This window comes from Aotus nancymaae, unplaced genomic scaffold (assembly GCF_030222135.1).
Source record: "Aotus nancymaae isolate 86718 unplaced genomic scaffold, 86718_ANA_hifiasm-v0.15.2.pri h1tg000076l, whole genome shotgun sequence".
In the NCBI taxonomy this organism is placed as follows: domain Eukaryota; kingdom Metazoa; phylum Chordata; class Mammalia; order Primates; family Aotidae; genus Aotus; species Aotus nancymaae.
The window spans coordinates 24,472,862-24,496,358 of NW_026988491.1; the positions used below are offsets into that span (position 1 = coordinate 24,472,862).

Genomic DNA, 23,497 nt, shown 5'->3' on the forward strand with positions numbered 1-23,497 from the left:
ATCAAAACAGCCTCCCCACATCCTGGAGGGCAAAACATGGGTGGAGGTAGAGGCCAAGGACAGCTCCCCAGGGCGGGGGCAGTTTGGAGAGGCAAGGGGCAAGGAGAAAGCTCTTGGGTCATCCCCACAGTCTCCAGATTGTGAATGAATCCTTCCAGGGCTCTGACCTCCCCGGAAAAACGGATGCGACACGCGCCCAGGCCTGTAGGCTGCTGCTGAGTTTGGGCCTGTGAGGCAGGGTGAAGGAAGCTGGTTGCTTTCTCAGATTCTGTTCCACGGCTTCTGTGTTTCTGGGAGTTCCTCAGAGTGGGCTTCCACCCAACAGACTCAGAGCTCGGATGCCCACCCACTGGGGTCTCTGTAGGGCAGAAACACCCTGCTGATGGTTGCTGCACCTCAGTCTCACTGTGGCCCCAGGCCCTTCCGGACACCAGCTGTGCTGTCTCCTTCCCATCCAGCAAAGCCCCTGCTTCAGGCCCCCAGATGGGTTGACCACAGTGGCACCGCCCCATCCTCCTGCACCAGGGCGCACCTGCCAGAACTCCTGGCCACCCTGCACCATCAGCACAGGGTTTTCAAGGGCTCACCAGGCAGCTCTTCCCTTGCAGGGCTCCCTGCGGATTGCCGAGGCCGCTGGGAGAGCTTTGTGGAGGAGACGCTGACGGAGACGAACCGCAGGAACACCGTGGACCTGGTGAGGAGGCTCGGGGTTGCTCCCTCGGTGCACGCACGGTGCTGGGATGCCGTCAGACGCTTCTGCCTTTGCCCTGAGGCAGAGGCCAAGGGAAGCACAAGGGTCACACACCTGCCTGCTCCTCTAGCGCGCGGGTACCCATGCCCACCCTGCAAGTGTGCATTCAGTCCTCTGGGCCGATGTCCGTAACACAGACCCTGTTCTGTGCCATACCCAGGGCTGGCTCTCTGAGGACCTCTGTGCAGAGCCGGTGTGGGCCCTGGGTCCCTTCCCTCCCACTCCAGGAGCTGGAGCTTGTTGGCAGAGGGCTTCTAATGCCTGAGACCCACAACATGCCCCCTGCACATGGAGTTTGGGCTGCCATGGGGCATTGGCCTCACCTGGGCACCTCCTTACACAGCACGGCCTACTGGGCCCAGAGGTCTGACAAGGGCCATGCTGGGTGGGGTTTGGGAGCCCTGGGCTGGGCAGGGTCCTGGGCCCTGGGCTGGGCGGGGTCTGGGGTGCTGGGCTGGCTCACACGCCCACCCCATCTGGCCTGTGTTTTAGGTGAGCACTCACCACCTTCACTCCTCAAGTGAGGACGAGGACATTGAGGGTGCTTTCCCTAACGAGCTGTCCCTTCAGCAGGTGAGGGCGTGGCCGGCACCTGCACCCTGCCGGGCCCTTCTCGGCACCTGCGCTTGGTCCTCCAGAGTCTCTGATGGCATCTCACTAGCAAAGGGGAGAGGGGGCTCGGCTCCGAGCACATATGAGGCGGGTGGGTCTGAGGGGAGAACCCCAAAGTCACTTCACCTTGATGAGACTACTGAGGACACAGCAGATGGACTCGAAAGTCAGAGAACGTGGGGCGCATCTCAGATGTGACTGCAATGAGCACACAGCCCGTTTTGGTAAAATTGTGAGCCCCGAAAAGTCAGTTTAGTGCCCACTTTTGCTGGAGGAGAAGCTCCTGAACAACTAAAGAGACTGTGGTTCCCAAAGAGCAGCCTCCAGGCCAGAGGCCTGCTTCATGACATGCGCCTGTCCCTCCCTCCCTCCCTCCCTCATCCCTTCCCCCTTCCCTCCTCCCCCCTCCCCTCCTTCACCCTTCCCTCCTCCCCCTATCCCTTCCTCCCCACTCCATTCCTCCTTCCTCCCCCTCCCCTCCCTCCCCCTCCTCCCCCCTTCCTCCCCTCTCAGGCCTTCTCTGACTACCAGATCCAGCAGATGACAGCCAACTTCGTGGATCAGTTTGGCTTCAATGATGAGGAGTTTGCAGACCAGGATGACAACATCAAGTGAGTCTACTTGGACGCCCCCTGCATGAGGTGCAACTTCCCTCCTCACCGCTGGGGTCCCATGGGGGCAGCTGCCTAAGGCCTTGCTAGGAGTGTGGCCTGGTGTTCCCCAGGAGACAGCAAGTGTTCCAGTTGTGTGAGGGCACTGAGAGCCCCAGATGAGCACCGCGGGAGGAGCACTGAGGGCCCCAGATGAGCACTGCGGGAGGAGCACTGAGGCCATCCCCCTTGCTCTTGCAGCGCCCCGTTTGACAGGATTGCAGAGATCAACTTCAACATCGATGCTGACGAGGACAGTGTGAGCGAACGGGACTGTGTGGGGCCACGACATCAGCCTTTTCCCAGGCAGCTCAGACTGTGCCATGGCTGGGTCTGTCATGGGCCTGTGCAGTGGGGCTGGGAAAGACCCCCCTGTGGAGCTGGGAACAGCCACTCTTCTTGCCCCTCCCATCCTGCCCTCCAGCCCCGGGGCTCCCACATCCTGAACTAAGCCCCTCTGGGAGCCCTGTGGGGATAGGGCCTCCTGTCTCCCACGGACCCTCTGGAAACCGACCTTCACGGTTTGCTCTGCAGCCTAGCGCAGCTCTGTTTGAGGCCTGCTGCAGCGACCGCATCCAGCCCTTTGACGACGACGAGGATGAGGATATTTGGGAGGACAGTGACACACGCTGTGCCACCCGGGTGACAGCCAGAGCCAGGTACAGGGGCCACCCACCTGCCCGAAGCCTCCGCGGAGGAGGTGCAGCTCCCAGAACACCTGTCGGATGCCCAGCTGCCCTGCTGTTTGTTACGCTGGCTCACAGAGCAAGCACACCCGTCCTGCAAGCTCTGGGCCCAGCACAGCAGGTGGAGCACTGAGGCCCTGGGTGACACTGAGGAGCCCAGAGCTGAGGCTGGAGCGACTCGTGCTCCTCACTCCGGACGCTCTGTGCTTACCCTCAGCCTGGAGTCGTCACTGGCCATCAGAGTTAGGTGTCTGTCCTGGGCCACCAGGCATCTGACTCTGCATCTCCCTCAGGTTTGGAGCCCCCCATGCTTCAGAGAGCTGCTCAAAGAACGGCCTGGAGTGCAGAAGCCAGGACAGGAAGGCGAGCTCAGTAGACGGAGACGTGCCTGGGGCACATGCCCCCTCGGCCCCTGGGAAGAACGAAGCCCCCTCTGTGGAGGGTGACTCAGAAGGTGGCGTTGTGGGCCACAGGCCAGGGACGTGGGTGTCGGGGACAGGACATGGTACCCTGGCCTGGGTGTTGTGGGCTTCATTTGGAGCCGAGGCATCTGGAACTCAATATAGCCCGGAGCCCGCGTCCCCGGCTGTTTCCTAGCTGTCCTGAGTAGGGGTCTGTGCTGCACTGCCAGCGAAAGGTGGCCTCCTGCCCCTGCCCTCCCGATTATGGTCACTCTCAGCCATGTCGCCAAGGCTGGCGGGTGGTTTCCACCTAGTCTCCATCATCCACTCCACCCCACGCAGTCGGGGCACAGGCCTGACGCCCACCCCCGCGCAGTAGCACAGGCTGGTCGCCACCCTCACGGGCAACATCTATAGCAGGAGCCAGCCCACTCAGGCCGCACTGCTGCTAAGACCCCTGTCCTTACCCCCACCCTGAGGGCAGCGCTGAGGCACTCGGGACTTTGGGGAGGGGCAGGGATCTCTATTAGGAGGTGCCGACTCTTAGCTGAGGGCAACAGATAGAGCAAGGGTGACACCGTGGGGAAGCAGGAACGTCCTGGATAGGAGGAAGGCACTCCATCCCCGAGGCCAGGGAGGGGGCAGTGGTGCTGGGTGAACTGCAGTCTGTCGGATGCCATCCTGGGCAGACACACTGGACAGAGTGTGGAGGGCAGTCGTATCACCTCCACACTGTCAGTGTTGGCCCTCCTGGAGGCCTGGGGCCCTCAGGCGCCTGACTGAGCCCCAGGTCACATGCCTCATGGGTGTTGGTGGCTTGTCAGGACCCTTGAGCTGTCCTGTGTTGCTCTCTGAGGGGCTGATAGGTACTGCCCAGGTCTCCCTCCTAGAGCAGCCCCATGTTCCTGTCAAGCTCTGTGGGGCTCGGGGGGGGTGGGGGCAGCTACCTCTCCTTTGCCTGCAGCACCCCAGGCCTGCCCATGCCTGACCACTGTCTCTCTCCCCTAGCAGGCGCCACGTGGACGGCAGTGTTTGATGAGCCAGCAAACTCGACGCCCATGGCCCCAGGAGTGGTGAGGGATGTGGGTTCCAGTGTGTGGGCAGCTGGCACCTCAGCTCCAGAGGAGAAAGGCTGGGCCAAGTTCACCGATTTCCAGCCTTTCTGCTGGTAACGGATGCATTGGCAGGAGGGGGCTGTGCCAGGAAGTGCCTGTCAGGGTCAGGAGGTGCCTGTCCCAGGACTGATTCTGTCCTCGTCCTTGTCTGCAGCTCCGAGTCAGGGCCCAGGTGCAGCTCTCCGGTGGACACAGAATGCAGTCATGCCGAGGGCAGCCGCAGCCAAGGCCCCGAGAAAGCCTGTGAGTAGGAGCAGTGCAGGCTGTACCCAGGCTCCTGCAGACACCTGGCCTTGCCTAGTTTAAGGCCTGAGGCCGCTGGCCCCACTCCTTGCGGGCAGTGGGAGCAGGTGGCCAAGGCTCACGTGCTGCTGGGTCTCTGGTGATGTTGGGGTTTGTTACAGCAGTGGGACTGGAGCAGCCACATGCAGATGGGGAGGCAGCAAGGCCATCGGGCTGGCCCCGAGCCCCGTCTGAGCAGGTGGCACAGCCCAGGTCTGCAGCACTGGGACCCCAGCATTGAGACGTGTGTGGGTGGGATGTTGACAGGAAGCCGTTCTGGGGCCTGATTAGAGCCCCTGGCCCCCAGCCCCCTAGTCAGGCTCAGAAGCTCCCCCAGATAAGGCTGAGCACTCCGGCGAATGACAGCTGGCTCCCAACACCAGTGTCACGGGCGCTGGGCTCCTATGGCTTGAAGGAGCTGTGGCAGGACCACACAAGGCAGAGCGGGCCCCTTCCTGAGCCTCTGCGTCCTCATGTGACACCAGGGCACACTGCCCTGTGTCATGGGGGAGAAACAGGGTTGCTTGTGTGGAGATCGCATCGCCAGTGTGAGAGCCTGTCTGCCTTGTCTTGCGGTTCCCACACAGGCACACGTGTGCAGGCAACGGGCTGCATGTGAGAGGCTGTCTGTGCTACACACAGGCCACACGGGTGGGGGCCCTATGGCCAGCGTGGCCGCACCCTGTGGCTCCTCCTGCCCCCCTGGACAGCACAGGCCTCCTGCTTTGCAGTCAGCCCGGCTTCCCCGTGTGCCTGGAATGTGTGTGCCACCAGGAAGGCCCCCCTGCTGGCCTCTGACAGTAGCTCCTCTGGCGGCTCTGACAGCGAGGATGACGACCAGAAGGCAGCAAGCGCCACGGATGCTGTGAGCAGGGGTCCCGGCTGGGAGGCCCCACCACTGCCCACGGTGACCAGGACAGAGGCGGCTGTCGGCAGGTGTGTGGGGTGTTGGGGGGTACATAGGGCGTGGCTTCCAGGCTCTGTCCCCAGCTCTCAGCTCCCCTGGGAGCAGCCTGAGGCCAGGCCAGGGGTCTTCTCCACTGCTTTCCCAGTGGCTTGTGACCCTTCAGAGGCTGGCTCGGGGTGGTGATGCCCATGCACTGAAGTGGAGGAGTGTGGGGGCATCTTTCTTGGACAGAACATGTCTTCTCTGTTGTTAGTGGTTAGGACAAGAAGACATGGCCTCAATGTCCCACACAGCGCCCCCCCCGCTACCCAGGGTTTCAGGGAGCAGCCCCTACTCCAGATCCTGATTAGAGAGAACAGCCCAGCTCTTGGGGCTCTGGGCCAGGCTGAGCCGCCTGGGATCTGGGTGCCCTGGTGGTCGGGGAGGGGCACAGACTAAGTCCAGCAGGCAGAGCCCACGCCTGCTGCTCCGCTTTCATGGTGGCCTGTGATTCCCAGACGCCTCAGAAGCAGGACAGTATGGGGTGTGGGGGGCCTCAGGACTGCACTTGGGGCCTCCAAACCCTGCCTGAGAGCTGGAGGCAGCTTGCAGGTGGGCAGAGGCCCAGGCTCCCTTGAGCTCCCCAGCAGCCATTCCCGGGGAGAGTGGAGAGGGAGGTACTCTCTGTAAGGAGGCTGGAGTCCAGCCAGCCCCTCCAGCAAGCTGAACCCCATCCATACCTCTACAGGAAGAAGGTCCCTGCGATCTGTCAGTGAACAGATACCTCCTCTGGCTGTTGGGGTCAGGGGTGGGAGTTTAGCAGGAGGGCAGGACAGCTGGGGTAGATACCAGGGCCAGGTAAGCATGAGGGGGAAGGTAGGACTGGGCTTGAAGTGGGGAGGAGGGTACACCCAGCAAGGGAGCAGCTCTGCAAAGGCCCTGGGGCCTGAGCTCCCACTAGGTCCAGGCAACAGTGGGGAGGTACTCTAGGAGGGGACAAGGTGCCTTTCACACCTGGCAGTGCTTCCCAGTCAGTCACTCCTGGCTCCATGGTTGGGAAGGGCCCACCTGGAGGTGGGTGAGGGCACCTCCCAGCCTTACCACCCAATGCTGCTCAGCCTGCATGCTCCCCACCTGTCCTATCCTCCCCCCACAGGTGGGGCAGGTCTGACACTTCAGAGGGCCCTGCTCACTGACCCCTGGCAGTCCTGAGAATTCTTAAGAATTACAGTGTCTAAACTTTAAGAAGGAATGCCTTGGCCAGGCACGGTGGCTCACGCCTGTAATCCCAGCACTTTGGGAGGCCGAGGCGGGTGGATCACAAGGTCAAGAGATCGAGACCATCCTGGTCAACATGGTGAAACCCCGTCTCTACTAAAAATGCAAAAAATTACCTGGGCATGGTGGCGCGTGCCTGTAATCCCAGCTACTCAGGAAGCTGAGGCAGGAGAATTGCCTGAACCCAGGAGGCAGAGGTTGCGGTGAGCCGAGATGGCGCCATTGCACTCCAGCCTGGGTAACAAGCGAAACTCCGTCTCAAAAAAAAAAAAAAAGGAATGCCTTATTAAAGTTTAGTCACTGAAATTCTTAAAAATCCTTACCTGGGTAGGCGCAGTGGCTCTTGCCTGTAATCCCAGCACTTTGGGAGGCCTAGGTGGGTGGATCATGAGGTCAGGAGTTCAAGACCAGCCTGGTCAATATGGTGAAACCCCATCTCTACTAGAAGTACAAAAATTAGTCAGGTGTGGTGGCATGTGCCTGTAATCCCAACTACTCGGGAGGCTGAGGCAGGAGAATCCCTTGAACTGGGGAGGCAGAGGTTGCAGTAAGCTGAGATCACGCCATTGCACTCCCTCCCGCCTGGGCATCAGAGTGAAACTCTGTCTCAGCAACAACAAAAAACCTTTACTCAGCTGGGTGCGATGGCTCACACCTGTAATCCTAGCACTTTGGGAGGTTGAGGTGGGTGGATTGCCTGAGCTCCTGGGCAACATGGCAAAACCCCATCTCTACTAAAATACAAAAAATTAACTGGGTGTGGTGACACACGTCTGTAGTCCCAGCTACTTGGCAGGGTGAGGCAGGAGAATTATTTGAACCTGGGAGGCAGAAGCTGCAGTGAGCAGGGATCATGCCACTGCACTCCGGCCTGGGCAACAGAGCGAGACTCCTGTCTCAAAAAACAAATCTTTACCCACTATTCCTAAACAACCCCTGAAAAACTTTGCTCTGAAAAGCAGGGAATAGCATTGTGCAAAATAAGTTGCTGTTTTCCACCGGGCTGTCAGTAAAACTTGCCACTTAGAGCTCTCCCTGCACCTTCGTGACGGCCCAGCCTGCAGGTGAGCATGCTTACCCCCATGCCCCTCCCTGGGTCAGACGCTCAGTGTCCTCGCCCTGCAGGAGGCCAGACAGCCCATCTGCTGCTCGTAGCCAGGCTGGGCCTTAGGGTGCCTGATCCCCTCCAGAGCAAGCCCCTTAGATGCCCGGCAGGATCCTCTCTCCCGTCCCTCAGGAGGTTTCCCCTCACTGGCAGTGTAAGGCTGAAGTTGAGAGATCAAGGCACAGGAGCCTCTGGGGCCCTCGGAGAATGAGGCATTTGACGACGGGCGGGATCTGAGCGCTGCCTGGAAGGTTTGAGGTCATTGATGGACAGGCAGCTTGTCCCAGCACTTGGAACTTGGGGTGGCAGAGCTGCCTAGCTGGGCACTGCCTGGGCCACCCCACAGAGGGCAGGAGTGAGAGGGACCACAGGCAGGGCTCCGGGGCCACCTGGACCCTTTTGTCCTGGTCCTTGGGCACGAAATGGGGTGGCATTGAGGGTGGGGATGCCCATAACCAGAACCCATGTCTGTCACACAGGGCCGAGTGTGCTGACAGCAAGCTGTTAGACCCTGCCTGCCCTGTGCCAAAGGAAGTGACCGCTGCCCCAGCTGTGGCTGCGCCCCCCGAGGCTACCGTGGCCACCACCACAGCACTGAGCAAGGCTGGCCCCGCCATAGCCACCCCAGCAGTCTCTTCTGCAGTGGCCGTGGCAGCCCCCCTAAGGCCCATCATGGCAGTCACAACAGCCCCAGCCATGGTGGACACCCTGGGAACGGTGACAAAAGACGGGTGAGCAGGCTGAGTGTGGGGGTGGGGGATGTGGACAGGCCCCGAAGCCTGCATGGCTCCAACCGCCCCCCATTCCTGCAGGAAGACAGATGCCCCGCCAGAAGGAGCTGCCTTAAATGGCCCCATGTGATGCTGCTGCTGCCCGGCCACGGCCCACCCTGGTCAGGCTGCATCCTAATCGAGAAAACTACCTGGTGATGCAATTTTTTTTTAATTTAATTTAATTTTGAAATAAATGCTGCATTGGTAAAGCTGCCAGTTGAAACCAGTTGGACAGTCCAGCTTGCGTCTCTCCTGCCTGACCGAGTGGGCCCTGCTGGAGGACAGAGGGTGCACCTCAGCTGCCCCCAGGCCCGGAGCACAACAATAAGGTCTCAGGCATGCTAACTCTGCCTGTAGGAGCTGTAGGAGCTGCAGGAGCTGGGGTGGGGGGTGGGAGCAGGACCCTGAGATGCCGCCAGGACCTGATGGCCCAGGAAGGGCTTAGACGTGGAGGCTGTTTTTACTTTTTTTTTTTTTTTTAAGAATACAGGAGCCAAGCTATATTGCACTTTGTATCCAGCTGCAAGCTCAGGGCAGAGTCAAGGGCCTGGGTTGGGGAGACCTGACTTGCAGGAGTGCATTCAGGGTCTCAGACCCTTGCAGCTGCCCAGTAGCCCTTGGAGCTGGCATTGAACCAGGCTGTAAGAAAGATTTGACTGCCTTAAAAACACAAGGCCCTCTAGGCCTGGCAAGGGGACCCCACAGGTATGCAGGTCAGGGACACGGCGAGGCACTGGGGGCTCGGAGACTGGTTTCTAGCAGTACTGGTCATGGCCATGTCGTTCTAGAAGGGTCCAGATTATTTTACGTTGAGTCAATTTTTAATGTTCTGATCACCTGACAGGGCACCCAAAACCCCCAACAACAACTAACTCCCAATAAAAGCCGTGTCATTTGGACAAACCGCGTATTGTGAAGCTTCCAGCCAGGGGTGCAGGGGTGGGAGTGTCTCCTCCAGCACCTCTTCCATGGCCCCCCCACCCTCCAGGGCCATCCCCATCCCCGTTAATGGGTGGAGGTGGAACAGACCACATCACAGCAGCTGGTCTCTATACCTGAGCAAACACAGCTTCTTCTTTTTGGGGGAGGGGGGTGGGAACCGCTTCACCTGAAGCTCAAACAAACACATCAACCCCAGGACTTCCTTTTGTGCCAGCTTCCCAAGTAACTGAAGCCCCACCTTGTCCTCACTGGCTGAGTGGTAGAGGCAGGTGAAGACCAGATCCCCCCGTCCCCCTGGGGGTTTGTCTGAAAAGGTTGAGAGTGGAGGGAACCGGCTCAGCTCTCCCCAAGCCGGGTCTCCACCCCTGGCCTGTGCCTGGCATTTGTCCCTCCTAGTTCTCCCCCAACTCTGCCACACCTCTCCCCGACAAAAGTGAAACAGGCAGGGCAGGGTCCTTTCTCCCCTTACTCTGACCTGTGGGTTTTCCAGGTGCCAGGAACCTCGGGTCAGGCTCCACCTGTCACACCGGGGGGAAGACCTGGGTGGTCTCAATGGCTCAAGTGAGTCCACCCTCATGTCTCCCCCAGCTGTCCCAGCACTGGCTGTGGGGTCGGGGAGGTGGTGGGACCGTGGTCGGACCATGCTGCGCCTGACAGGGCCCAAGGCCATCCTTGGCTTCAGCATCCCACCAGGGCAGGGCCCTGCCTCTGCTGCCATCACCATAACCTTCCCTCCCCACCGCCCATGCCTGCTGCTTACCTCCCACCTGAGAGGGGTCCCCCCAACCAGCCCCTCTGGCCGGTCACCAGCTGCCACTCTTGGGTGTTCTCAGTATTTGTAACATCCACACCCCTGGCCAGGCCCCATCACACTGGCTCAACAGGTGAAGCCCTGGGCCTGGTGGACTCAGGTTTGAATAGGGAAAGAGCAGCGACAGATGCCCTAGGGAGACAGGGACAGGGCTTTGGGGCAGAATTCCCAAAAACTGAGAGGGTCTGTTCCCTGTAGGCATGAGCCCTCTCACTCTGCCAGGTGCTGCTTGCTGCCTGGTGGGAGCCAGATGCGGTTGACCCTCATTCCCCTGGGAACCCACCGTCCCCCATCCTGGGTCTGGCCTCCATCCCTTCAGCTCTGGTCTAACCAGAAGCTGCGTGTCCTCTGGACCTGGAACAGCCTCCTGGGGGCAAATGACCACCCAATGCTCTGACTCCCCCCCGCCCTCCGGGTAGGGATGAGGGCTTCCTTTCCAGCCGTGCTGGCCCCGGGACCATCCTTGAGGCCTGGGAGGAGTCAAGGCCCCAAAGAAGCTTCCTGCCCTACCTGCTTCCAGAGCAAAGCCACACCCAGGGCCATGCAGGCTGAGCTGGGAGGACCCAGGCACCAGGAAAGGCTCAGAAGAAAGATGCCAACCCTTCCACTTAGTGGGCCTGGGTAGGGGCAGATGGGACCCTCTGGACAGGCCAAAAACGGGCAGCCGGGGCATGGGTGAGGCAGACACATGAGCGTGGCGTTAGTTCTCTCTTTATATAGACTCTGGTTCTAGAAACAACTTGCCTGCAGCCGGCTGGCTGGGCCAGCACACGCTGACGGGGCTGGACTATTTACAGGCCCATTGCGGGCTGTACCTTGGCCACCTCCCGGCACGGTGCTCAGCTGTGATGCCAAAATAAGTTAGGGCCGGCCAGGTGGGGCGGGGCAGGGCAGGGACAGGGGCTGTACACACAAGTGCTGGGGGCTCGGGGCCTCAATACTGTCGAGGGCCGGGGCTGTAAACATGGCCGGGGCGGCCTTGCCCACCCCTAGTGGTCTGTAATGACTGGAAGCAGAGCAGCCGGGCAGGGCCGGGAGGCTCAGGCGTCTGACAGGCAGCTCTGGATCCGGTCTACCCACTGCTGGGCTGAGGGCACATCCTGGGCACAGAAGTTGTAAACGCGACGCGTGGTCTTCACCTGGAGAAGGGTGGGTTACTGACTCCACAGCCCCACACCACGGAGCCCCTCCCTTCCCTCTCCCAAGCCCCAGCCAAGGCTCACGTCAAAGAAGGCCTTCTCATCCACGGTCTTGGGGGCGCCCATGGTGGGCGTGCCGGGTGCCACAGCCTCCACCTCTGCCAGGTCAATGATGCCCTTGCAATCTGTGTCCACTCGGTGGTCATAGTAGCGCAGCTGGAGGAGGCCACAGATTCAGGGTAGCCCCTTCCCCCATGGGTACCCCCCAACACCTGATCACTCACCTGGTGCTTGGTCTTGTCCAACACGAACCAGCGGGCCTTCCAGGGCTTCATGAAGGCCCCCTTCTTGTACAGAGTGCCCTCATAGGACCTGCATTTCCAGAGCAAGGCTGGCTGTCACAGCTCAGCCAAGCCCAGGCCCCAGCAGTTGTCCCTACCTGCTGTCCCAGCCCAGGAAGTAAGACCAGAGTCCCCATCCCCAGAACTGAACTAAGGCCAGAACACTGGCCAGGAGGGCCACAAAGAAGCCTTGGGGCTACAAACCCAGAAACACTATGCTCAGAAAGGAGATGGTAAAGGGTGCCTCATACCCCTCCAGACTCCAGGGAGTGTCCCCACACCACAGCCTCAGGGTCTTGGGAAAGCAGCCTCACCACCCCACAAGCAGGGCAGGCGCCCTCATGAGGAGAGGGATGCCCGGCAGGCAAGTCTGCAGAAGCAGCCACAGCAGCAGCTCTCCGGCGGATGGATCCAGCCAGGCTCCAGACTCACGGGTGCTGCACAACCTCCCCGTCTCTGCTCCTCTCAGCCACTGCAGGCTGTGATCGGCTGTGGCCACCAGTCCCACACCCCAAACCCCTCCTAATGGTGGTGTATACTTAGGCCACCATTGTGGCCTTCCCAACAAATCCTTCCACCCTAAGAAATGACAAAGTGGCCAGGCATGGTGGCTCACACCTGTAATCCGAGCTCTTTGGGATGCTGAGGTGGGCAGATTAGGAGATCAGGAGTTTGAGACCAGCCTGGCCAACATGTTAAAACCCTGTCTCTACTAAAAATACAAAAATTAGCCGGGCGTGGTGACAAGCACCTGTCATCCCAGCTACTCAGGAGGCTGAGGCAGGAGAATCACTTGAACCCAGGAGGCGGAGGTTGCAGTGAGCCGAGATCGCACCATTGCACTCCAGCCTGGGCAACAAGAGCAAAACTCCGTCTCAAAACAAAAATGACTGAAGCTCCTCAAAAGCACCTGCAATCTCCCAGAACATCAGCTCAGAGATGTCTGTGCGGCAGTGGGAGGTGCCCTCATACCTGTTCTCGCTCTCAGCCGTCTGGAACTGGCTGTACAGGGTGCTGGTGCTGCGGCGGGCAGCCTGGCGGGAGCCAGATGCGGTTGAGCCACTACTCTGGTCACTGTCCAGGCTGAGGCTCAGGGTGGAGCCCACAGGCCCCTCCTGCAGGTACACACCCAGCGAGCGGCGGTGGTGGGGTGCCGTGGACATTAGGAGGGAGCTAGGGGTGCCCTGCAAACAGGAGGGTGGGACTTGCATCAGGGCTGGGCAGACACCAATTTCTCCAGCAACATGCCCACCCTGGCCACCCACACTCGCCCTCACTCACACGTCCATCTGGCCGGCCTTCAAGGCGCTGCGCAGCCTTCACCCGGTCCCAGGTGTCCTTCCAGCGCTCAGTGGGTCGGCCCAACTCTGTCTCCAGCCTCTGCAGCTCCTGGGGGGAGAATTAGTGAAAATTTTATTCAAACTGAAATATCCAGACTAGAGCATGAAAAGACAAAAGGATGGGAAATACAGCAAAGAGATACAATGAAAAGGCCTAACATATGTGTAACTGGGCCACAGGAGGAGGTGGCAAGAGGGAGAGAAGGAAGAGGCAAAATGAATATTCAGAGAAAACAGTTGAAAAATTTCCCAAACTAACCAGAGGCATCAAACAACACAATCAAGAAGCACTACAAACTGCAACACAGTAAGTTAAAAACACACCCTAAAATGGGACAGAAAAACTGCTGAAAAACAATGAAAAAAGTCCCAAAACCAACCAGAAGAAAAAAGACATGGTCTCTTTGAAAGAGCAACAACAAAACTGACGGCTGACTTCCAAAGAGAAACATGAGGCCGACGGCCACTTCCAGCCCTGACAGAGAATCCATGTGAAGAGCCTCCCTCCATATGCAGTGATGAAACTGGGCAAGAGGAGGCAGTTGTTTCAGATGTTGGGCAAGCAGGGCAGCTTGAGACAGGAGCCTAAGACATGGCACCACATTCGGTGGGCCCCATAGTCATCCCCATTTTATGCCCAGCCAGAGTGCAGGGAGGCAGGGCCAGAGCAACACACAGAAGCTTGCTGAGCTGAGGAGAGGAGGAAGAGATAGGACGTCCAGGGGCACAAGTGCAGGCGGCTCTGCAGGGCAGCCCACAAGAGGGAGGGAGCACCACAGCAGAGGGGCTCTAGAAATCTAGACAGAGACCTCCTTGAGTCTTTGGCCAAATTAAACTGCCATGTGCAAAGCAAGATGTCACAAGGCCTGGCAGAGAGCAGCTACTAAGAAGCTATGAGCTGAGGCCAGGCACAGTGGCTCACGCCTGCAATCCCAGCACTTTGGGAAGCTGAGGAGGGAGAATCACTTCAGACCAGGAGTTTGAGAACAGCTTGGGCAACACGACAAGACCCTATCTTTTTACATATATATTCATAGATATATATATATTTAAATTGTAAATATGTTTCTCGATTTAAAAGAAAAGATAGACATAATGGTTGATCAGATGGGAAATCTCTACAAGAATAAAAAGTGTTAAATTCATTAGATGGAACCAGGTGTGGTGGTGGCTCATGCCTGTAATCCCAGCACTTTGGGAGGCCAAAGTGAGAGGAGAGCTTAAGCCTAGGAGTTTGAGACCTGCCTGGGCAACATAGGAAGACCCTGTCTCTCCCAAAAAGAAAAAAAAAAAAAATTGCTTGAGCCTGGGAGGTCCATGCTGCAGTGAGCCATGATTGTGCCACTGCACTCCAGCCTGGGCAACATAGCAAGACCGTGTCTCAAGAAATTAAAAAAAAACAATTCATTTGATGGGCTTGAGCATATTAAAAACAAAAAAGAGTAGTATACTTGAAGACAAGACAATAGAAATCATCCAAAATGAACTGCAAAGATAAAAAAGACTAAGGAAAAGGAAACAGAGCCTCAGCAACCTATGGGAAAATAAAGTGCCAGGAGGAAAGAGAGATCATGCAGAAAAAGTAATTTATAGATGCAATGGCCTAAAATGTATTAAATCTGACAAAAATGATCATCCATAGATCTAGAAGTTTAAAGAGCCCCAAGCAGGATGAAAACAAAAACCACATTATAGTCAAATTGCTGAAGCCAAAAACGAAGACAAAAATCTGAAGGCAGAGAATAAAAGGGCACCATTATACACACTTTCTAAGGATGAGAATGAACACAAACTTCTAAGCAGAAACAATACAAGCCAGAAAACAAAGTCATGATCTTTTTTTTTTTTTTTTTCTGAGGCGGAGTCTCCCTCTGTGGCCCAGGCTGGAGTGCCACGGCAAGATCTCTGCTCACTCCAACCTCTGCCTCTCGGGTTGAAGCGATTCTCCTGCCTCGGCCTCCTGAGTAGCTGGGATTATAGGCGTGAACCACCACGCCCAGCTAATTTTTATATTTTTAGTAAAGACAGGGTTTCGCCATGTTGGCCAGGCTGGTTGCGAACTCCTTGCCTTGTGACCCACCTGCCTCGGCCTCCCAAAGAGCTGGGATTACAGGCATGAGCCACCATGCCCGGCCCAGTAATGATATGTTTTAAAGTGACATCAGTTTAACTGCTGAATGTGAAAAAAAAAAAAATAGAAGCTGTCAAGCTAGAATTGTATAACCAGAGAAAATACCTTTGAAAAATAAAGGCACAGCCGGGCGAGGTGGCTCATGCTTTAATCCCAACACTGGGAAGCTGAGGTAGGCGGATCACGAGGTCAGTTCAAGACCAGCCTGGCCAATATGGTCTCTACTAAAAATACAAAAATTAGGCTGGGCGCGGTGGCTCACGCCTGTAATCCCAGCACTTAGGGAGGCCGAGGCGGGTGGATCACGAGGTCAAGAGATCGAGACCATCCTGGTCAACATGGTGAAACCCCGTCTCTACTAAAAATACAAAAAATTAGCTGGGCATGGTGGCGCGTGCCTGTAATCCCAGCTACTCAGGAGGCTGAGGCAGGAGAATTGCCTGAACCCAGGAGGCGGAGGTTGCGATGAGCCGAGATCGCGCCATTGCACTCCAGCCTGGGCAACAAGAGTGAAACTCCGTCTCAAAAAAAAAAAAAAAAAAAAAATACAAAAATTAGCTGGGCATGGTGGTGGGCAGCTGTAATCCCAGCTACTTGGGAGGCTGAGGCAGGAGAATCGCTTGAACCCGAGAGCAGAGGTCGCAGTGAGCCGAGATCACGCCACTGCACTCCAGCCTGGGCAACAGAATGAAACTCCATCTAAAAAAAAAAGAAAAAAGAGAAAGGCACAAAGATGTTTTCAGATAAACAAAAGCTGAGGGAATTTGTAACTTGCAGATCTGCATTACAAGAAATATTAAAAATTCTTCAGGCTGAAGAGAAATAACCAGACCAGATTATACTGAAAGAATGAAGAATGTTAAAAATGGCAAAAATAGAAGACTTTTTCCTTGTTTCTTAATTTCCGTAAAACAAAGTTGACTATTTAAAACAAAAATAGGGCCAGGCGCAGTGGCTCACCTGTAATCCCAGCATTTTGGGAGGCTGAGGCAGGTGGATCACCTGAGGTCAGGAGTTCGAGACCATAGTGAAATCCCGTCTCTACTAAAAATACAAAAATTAGCCAGGAGTAGTGCTGGGTGCCTGTAATCTTAGCTACTTGGGAGGCTGGGACAGGAGAATTGCTTGAACTCAGGAGGTGGAGGTTGCAGTGAGCGAAGATCGTGCCACACACTCCAGCCTGGGCGACAGAGGAAGACTTCATCTCCAAAAACATCATCATCATCATCATGCTGGGTGTTTATGTCATATGTAAAAGTAAAATGTGTGACAGTAACAGAAGGACAGGAAAGGGGTGAATGGAAATACGCTGTTAAGGCTCTTCTGGTGTGAATGGAGTAATAAAATTTCAAGACAGATGATGACTAGCTCCTGGCAACCACTGAAATATTAACACAACGAGGTATAGCTCAACTCATAATAGAACACTAAAAACACTTTTTTTTTTTTAAAAGGAAGGGCTGGGCATGGCTCACACCTGTAATCCCAGCACTTTGGGAGGCTGAGGTGGGCGGATCACCTGAGGTCAGGAGTACTAGACCAGCCTGACCAATATGATGAAACCCCATCTCTACTAAAAATACAAAAATTAGCCAGGCATGATGGCATGTGCCTGTAATCCCAGCTACTCGGAAAGCTGGGACAGGAGAATTGCTTGAACCCAGGAAGTGGACGTTGCAGTGAGACGAGACTGTACCACTGCATTCCAGCCTGGGCAACAAGAACGAAACTGTTTTAAAAAAACAAAAAAAAGAAAGAAAACGAAGGAACAAAAAATAAAAGGGACAAAGAAGAAACAGATGGCAAGATCCTAAACTTAACCCCAGCCCCCAGCTACATCAGTAATTACAGTAAATTAAAATGGGCTAAATTTTCCAATAAAAGAAACCACATTAGACTGGATAGCAAGACGACCCAATTACATCCTGTGTACAAGAAATTCACCTTAAACATGAACACACAGACCAGTAAAAAATACAAGTATAGGCCAGGTGCGGTGGCTCACACCTGTACAATCCCAGCACTTTGGGAGGCTGAGGTGGGCGGATCACAAGGTCAAGAGATCGAGACCATCCTGGCCAATATGGTGAAACCCCGTCTCTACTAAAAATACAAAAATTAGGCCGGGCGTGGTGGCTCACGCCTGTAATGCCAGCACTTTCGGAGGCCGAGACAGGTGGATCACTTGAGGTCAGGAGTTCTAGACCAGCCTGACCAATATGGTGAAAACCCATCTCTACTAAAAATACAAAAAATTGGCCAGGCATGGTGGCAGGCGCCTCTATCCCAGCTATTCAGGAGACAGGCTGGAGAATCACTTGAACCCGGGAGGTGGAGGTTGCAGTGAGCCGAGACTGTCTCAAAAAAATAATAATAATAATAATTAGCTCGGTGGTGGCAGGTGCCTGTAATACCAGCTACTCAGGAGGCTGAGGCAGGACAATCACTTGAACCTGGGAGGCGGAGGTTGCAGTGAGCTAAAATTGTGCCATTGCACTCCAGCTTGAGCAACAGTCAGACTTTGTCTCAAAAACAAAAACAAAAGTATGCCAGGTGAGGTGGCACATGCCTATAATCCCAGCACCCCACCTCCCAGATTCAAGTGATTCTCCTGCCTCAGGCTCCCGAGTAGCTGGGATTACAGGTGCCTGAAACCACACCTGGCTAATTTTTTGCATTTTTAGTAGAGACGGGTTTTTACCACGTTGGTCAGGCTGGTCTTAAACTCCTGACCTCCAGTGATCCACCTGTCTTGGCCTCCCAAATTGCTGGCATTACAGGCGTGAGCCACCGTGCCCGGCCTAATTTTTGTATTTTTAGTAGAGATGGGGTTTCACCATATTGGCCAGGATGGTCTCGATCGCTTGACCTCATGATCCACCCACCTCGGCCTCCCAAACTGCCGAGATTGTACAGGCGTGAGCCACTGTGCCTGGGAGGCCGAGGCGGGCAGATCACGAGGTCAGAAGTTCAAGACCAGACTGGCCAACATGGTGAAACCCCATCTCTACTAAAAAATACAAAAATTAGCTGGGCATGATGGCTTGTGCCTATAATCCCAGCTACTTGGGAGGCTGAGGTAGGAGAATTGCTTGAACCAGGACCCGGGAGGCGGAGGTTGCAGTGAGTGAGTTGAGATCGCATCACTGCACTCCAGCCTGGGCTACAGAGCGAGACTCCATCTCAAAAAAAAAAAAAAAAAAAATAGTATACAAAGTAACAGACCAAGCTGATGATGCCGGTCATGACGAAGCTGAGTGGCTCCGTTACCATCAGTCAGACTGTGCCAACTCTAAGACAATGAGCACAGCTAGAGAGAAAAAGGGACTGCTCTCTGTGCTTGTGGGTCACCTTTATCACAAACCATGACTCCCATGCTCCCTCAAATTCTGTGCCCCAATGCTAGGTCACTGAAATAAATGACTCATGTAAGCCTCACCACCTCCTTCTAAGGCAGGAATCAGCATTTCCACTTTCTGCACGAGGAAACAGAAGCTCTGAGATGCTTACATAACTTCTAAGGCCACACAGCCAACAGCAGGGAGCTGAGTGCAGGTCCTCTCATAGCCTAGGTCTGAGGCCCACACCCCTCTGCTGCTCAGCCCCTACGGAGACTCTGGCTGCTGGATTGCCCAGAAAGGCAGCACCATGCCAGGACGCTGCCCCAGCCCCTACACACCGACCCAACCACCAGCCAATCACAGGCTCCTTTCCCCTCCCAGGCGTCTCTGCCCTGTTCAGTCAAGGCCCACCAAGGATGGCACAATGAGGGGTAAGAGAGGCCTAAATGTCAACCCCAAGCTTCCAGGGCAAGAACCCAGGGCTGCTCACATTAGGGAGTTGGGGCATCGCCTCAGGTGACCCACTCACCTCAGCAGAGGGGTAAAACACTGTCATCTCTAAGGGCTGACTCCTCGAGAGTTGCCTAAGCTGTTCAAAGCTAGGTCAGGGGAAACACACGTGCTCAGAGTGGAGGCTGTGCACTGAGACTTGGGGTCTCTGATGACGGCCTTCTTGTCACTGTCTGGAAGCACCCACTGAGTGGGGCAGGGAACTGGGGAGCCACAGCCACCCCAGGCCAGTAGGCAGTTCATATGGTGGGGAGATGGGAGGGCCATGCCAACAGCCAGGGGTGACCAGACTTTTACACACACATACAAGTGCACAAACTCACACACATGCAGAACCTTGGTGTCTGAGCAAGAGGAGGGGGTGCCTGGGACCACACGCACCTCTAGCAGGCGTGAGATGGCGTCAGGCTGGGTTCGGGGGCAGCTGTCGTAGCAGGGCCACACCACACGGCGCCTGCTCTGGGGAGCGCCTCCATCAGACCGTTCTTCCTCCGGGGGTTCAGGGGGCCCCTGGGCCAGTTCCCAGTCATAGGGAGGGCCCTCGGCCAGCGTCTCCTCAGTGTAGAAGTCCCACACCTTCAGGTTGGACACGTTGCTATAGGGCCGCAGGACCTGGGGATGGGCCTGCCGTTGAGGACCTGGGTCAGGCAGGAGCTGCCTACCCTCCCCAGGCCCCAGCTTACCTCTGTGTCCTCGGGTGCATACATGTAATTGTAGAACACAGGTGTCCTCTTGCTCAGCCGATCCACATACTCCCACACAGACCTGCATGGCAGCTGGCCCCTGCGTTCCCCCTTCTCCTCGTACAGCAGCCCTACACAGGGGCAGCATGAGCCTGGGTCCCTCCTGACCCTGCAGCTGCCCCAGCCCCGACTCCCCACATACCCAACTCAATGCGCTCATAGTCAGAATCGAGCAGGAAGGTCCGGAAACGGCGGGACACGTGGTGGTAGCCGAGGAACTTGAGGTAGAACTGGCTGAACTCAAACTCCATGGGGAACTGCAGGTGGACCTGCACACCATGTGGGTCAGCGGTCAGGAGTCAGGGTGCACAGCCCCGGCCCACCCACACAGCGGCCTGCCCACCTGGTGTACACAGTCCAGGAACTGCAGGAAGACGGGCGTGAAGCCGCTGCTCTGCCCAGCCAGGGTGTGGGCTCCACGGTGGCTGAAGCGATGACCGAAGGACAGCCACTCTTTCTCCACCAGCAGGCGGAAGCCCTCCAGTGTGCGGTAGAAGGGGTCTGAGAGCAGCTGCACCAAGGACACCACCTGCCAGCACCGCCGGGGGGTCAGCGAGGAGCCCGGGAGCCTGGCCCTCCCCAGTCCCATGTGCCACACACCTGGGTGGTGATGTCCCAGCCATCCTCCAGGCCCACCAGCACAGAGGAGCCTGAATCCAGGAGCTCCACCACCAGCACTGACACCTGCAGCAGCTTGTGAATCTGCAGGGACAGGCAGCCCTTAGCACCTCTGGAATGCACTGCCCTCCCGCCCCATCCCTGACCAGGCCAGAGACCCACACGTCCACAGGCACTGAGAAGGCAGGCCCTGTCCACAGCCCCTCTGTGGGCACAGCACTGGACAGACACAGCTTGCTCTGGGCATGCTGACCACTGCTGCCTGCAGCCTGCTGGCCATGGCCCACCTACTCCAAGCCCTCTAGGACTGAGGAAGGTCCCCATCCCTCAAGACGTCCGGTGGCCCCATCTTCAAGCCCTCCAGTATTTACTGAGCCAGCGTCCTCTCAGTGCCCACCCCCGAGAGAATGCAGCAGAGGCCCAGAACCACAAGCCACATCCTACATGTGGTCATCAGCCCACCTGGGCCCAGCAGGCTGTCCCGAGACAGCCATGCCCAGGCTCTGGCCACTCTGTCAGCTGGCCCCAGCCTCCTGCCAGGCCTGGCCTCCCAGCTGCCTTCCAGGCACCAGAGCCTGGGCGGGAAGTGGCTGTCCTCCTTCCAGTGCTCCACACTGTCAGACAAGCAAACCCAGACCCATCCACTTGGCTCTAGCCAAGCGGTGAGCCCAGCACCAAGGTGGGGGAGGGACAGGGGCAGTGCAGAGACCTGGATCAGCCACTCTGAGTCCTCCAGTGAGCGCAGGAAGGAGACTGGGCTGGGCTCAACAGCAGGGCAGCCTGGGACACATGCCTTCAGCAGCTTCTTGAAGCTAGCTTTCACCTGCCGCGCCTCGAACACCTCAATGGGCACCAGCTCCCACTGCTGCAGGGGGTCTGGCCGCACACCCTAAAAGGAGCCCGGCCGAGCACCGTGAGACACGTCCAGGCCCTGAGCCCCCTGCCCAGCCCCCGCCCCTGCCCCTCACCCCAGTCACCTTGAGCTGGGCTTTGTCCCCAAGGATGTAGAGGGCTGCTCGCTGCGGCCGTAGGAAGCCTGGGTCGGGGGGACCCCCATTGGCCTGGGGTGGGGCCAGCGCATCTCTGCCAGCTAGCCGGGAGCCCACATCGGCGCCAAGCCCACTGCTGCGCCCACTGGTCCGGACACTGCCCCACTTACCTGTGGAGGAGAGGCCACATAAGCACCCGAGTGGGGCCAGGGCACCACTTACCTGGGCCCTGGGCCCGGCCTCCAGGGAGGCCTCCTGGCTGGGCCCGGCCTCCAGGGAGGGGGCTGAGCTCCCAGGGCAGGGGTGATTAAACCCCAGCAGGGCTGTGCGAGAGGAGGACTGGAACACGCAGATGCTGAGACATGGGGTGTCAGCCAGTGTTAGTTTCTAGGGCAGGACTCGCGTGTCAGGGCGGTTAAGGACTGGGGCTGGGGAAAGGGGTCGTTAGTGTCAGGTGTGGAGGGAGACATTAGTGCCCACGATAACTCAGTGCACACTAGAGGCCACCAGCACCAAGTAAGGGGGAGCGGGCCTGCACAGGCTCGGTACGGTACCTCGGGGTGCAGTCCGTCTGGAGGCCGAGGCCGCCATGGGGTTGGACAGCGTGGTGACCCTGGCTCTGGGGCTGGGAACTGGGGGCACAGCAGAGAGAAGGCTCAGGTCTAACCCCAAGCCTCTGTGTGCCCAGCATGTGGGTGCCTAAAGGCCAGAAGGTCCCACCAAGCCCCCTGGGGTGCCTGGAGACAGTAGGCATCAGCCCCCAAGTCCCAGTCTCAGGAGAGTGGAAAGAGGCATCCTGTTGTGTGCCTCTCTGCCAGGGCAGGGCAGGCTGCAGAGCACTCCAGGTCAGCAGAAGGACTGTACGGTAGGGGGCCCAGGGTCCCAGGCTCTCCTCTGAACACCTCCTCTCTTCACATTCAAGACAGCTCAGAGCAACTCTGAGTCCCTCCTCCATACCCTGGCCTTTGTCCTCCACTCAAGGGGCCAGGACTTGTGATGAGCACAGCTCAACTCTCAACACACAGGCATGCAGAGGCCTCTCCAGGGCACAGCAACAGGAGGCACCCAAGAGGTGCAGCCTAGAGGCTTTCCGAAGAGGGGAGAGGTTGGGCTCAGAGCCTGAGCCCAGTCCAAAAGGATGGAGAGTAGCTCAGTCCAGGACACAGGCTAATCTGAGTCCCAGGCTGAGACTTACAGTCCAGACGATGCGGCCCGAAGGCACAGGGAGGCCACGTGAGGAAGTGGCAGCCCAAGGGGCTGGGAGATGTCTGGAGTCCACAGTGGATCTCTGGGTGCCTGGCCCTGCCCTAGGCTCACCTGCTTCTGCAGAGCCCGAGGGTAGGACTGAGAGAGGCGCAAGGCAACATCCCCTCATCCACCAAGTGGTCACTATGGGGCAAGCACAATGCCAGCCCAACACACCCTGCATCCTCTGTCAGCGGCCACACTGCAGGCACCCAGCTCACAGTGTGGACAGGACACTAGCCTGCTTAGGATGCCAATCAGGGCCCAGCATGTCCGTGTGAAGAGGTCAGAGCCAGGACTAGCACCCACGGCTACAGCTGAAGGAAGCTAAGCCCCTGAGCGTTGCTGGCCACTGAGGGCAATGCTGGGAGGCAGCAGCCACTGGCACTGGGGATGGTCGGAGATGCAAAAGGGACTCCGTGGGAGGCACAGGCATGGTGCAGGGGCGCCACCTGCAAGCGCCACTCAGGGTTTCTGGCAGGGGTGGGAAGGCCAAAAGATACGGTTACTGTAAAACATAACCACATAACGTGACATCTAGAAAACCAAAGCCACTTCGGAGCCAGAGAACAGCTGCTCTGGACAGAGGAGCAAGTGTGGGACATACCTGCCACCCCGTCCTTGGGTCAGTCTACCTCAGTGTGTGCAGGGTACGCATCAAGTGTGCGTGGTGGTGGGGACACAGACAGCAAGGCCAGCTAGAGCAAGGCCCAAGGAACCAGGACACACAATAACAGAGGCCAAGCAGCGGGCGGAGCCAGTCGAGAGGCTCCAAAGACAGTCTGGATGGGGGGATGTGGCGAGGGCG

The 23,497-nt window shown here is 57.3% G+C and overlaps 2 protein-coding genes across 14 annotated transcripts in view; one reads left to right on the forward strand and one right to left on the reverse strand.

Moving 5' to 3' along the window:
- Positions 1–8,765, forward strand: part of PPP6R2 (protein phosphatase 6 regulatory subunit 2) — a 98,453-nt gene extending 89,688 nt beyond the window's left edge. For 4 of the 9 annotated variants that reach the window (XM_064368267.1, XM_064368273.1, XM_064368268.1 and 1 more), the window contains 11 exons: positions 609–694; positions 1,244–1,324; positions 1,877–1,974; positions 2,215–2,344; positions 2,548–2,672; positions 2,993–3,153; positions 4,112–4,268; positions 4,370–4,458; positions 5,229–5,433; positions 8,246–8,497; positions 8,579–8,765. In XM_064368267.1, coding sequence (XP_064224337.1) covers positions 609–694; positions 1,244–1,324; positions 1,877–1,974; positions 2,215–2,344; positions 2,548–2,672; positions 2,993–3,153; positions 4,112–4,268; positions 4,370–4,458; positions 5,229–5,433; positions 8,246–8,497; positions 8,579–8,627 — 1,433 coding nt within the window. In that variant the 3' untranslated portion in view covers positions 8,628–8,765. The remainder of the gene's footprint in view (positions 1–608; positions 695–1,243; positions 1,325–1,876; positions 1,975–2,214; positions 2,345–2,547; positions 2,673–2,992; positions 3,154–4,111; positions 4,269–4,369; positions 4,459–5,228; positions 5,434–8,245; positions 8,498–8,578) is intronic. The other 5 variants (XM_064368270.1, XM_064368269.1, XM_064368271.1 and 2 more) reach the window with 5 other exon arrangements.
- A 2,222-nt stretch (positions 8,766–10,987) lies between these two features.
- SBF1 (SET binding factor 1) overlaps positions 10,988–23,497 on the reverse strand; it is a 28,398-nt gene continuing 15,888 nt past the window's right edge. For 3 of the 5 annotated variants that reach the window (XM_021668695.2, XM_021668694.2, XM_064368265.1), the window contains 13 exons: positions 21,999–22,076; positions 21,433–21,614; positions 21,165–21,344; positions 20,438–20,539; positions 20,181–20,366; positions 19,980–20,106; positions 19,778–19,908; positions 19,476–19,706; positions 13,054–13,161; positions 12,745–12,956; positions 11,716–11,803; positions 11,516–11,647; positions 10,988–11,431 (listed from right to left, as the gene is read on the reverse strand). In XM_021668695.2, the coding sequence (XP_021524370.1) occupies positions 11,333–11,431; positions 11,516–11,647; positions 11,716–11,803; positions 12,745–12,956; positions 13,054–13,161; positions 19,476–19,706; positions 19,778–19,908; positions 19,980–20,106; positions 20,181–20,366; positions 20,438–20,539; positions 21,165–21,344; positions 21,433–21,614; positions 21,999–22,076 (1,856 nt within the window). In that variant the 3' untranslated portion in view covers positions 10,988–11,332. The remainder of the gene's footprint in view (positions 11,432–11,515; positions 11,648–11,715; positions 11,804–12,744; positions 12,957–13,053; positions 13,162–19,475; positions 19,707–19,777; positions 19,909–19,979; positions 20,107–20,180; positions 20,367–20,437; positions 20,540–21,164; positions 21,345–21,432; positions 21,615–21,998; positions 22,077–23,497) is intronic. The other 2 variants (XM_021668697.2, XM_064368264.1) reach the window with 1 other exon arrangement.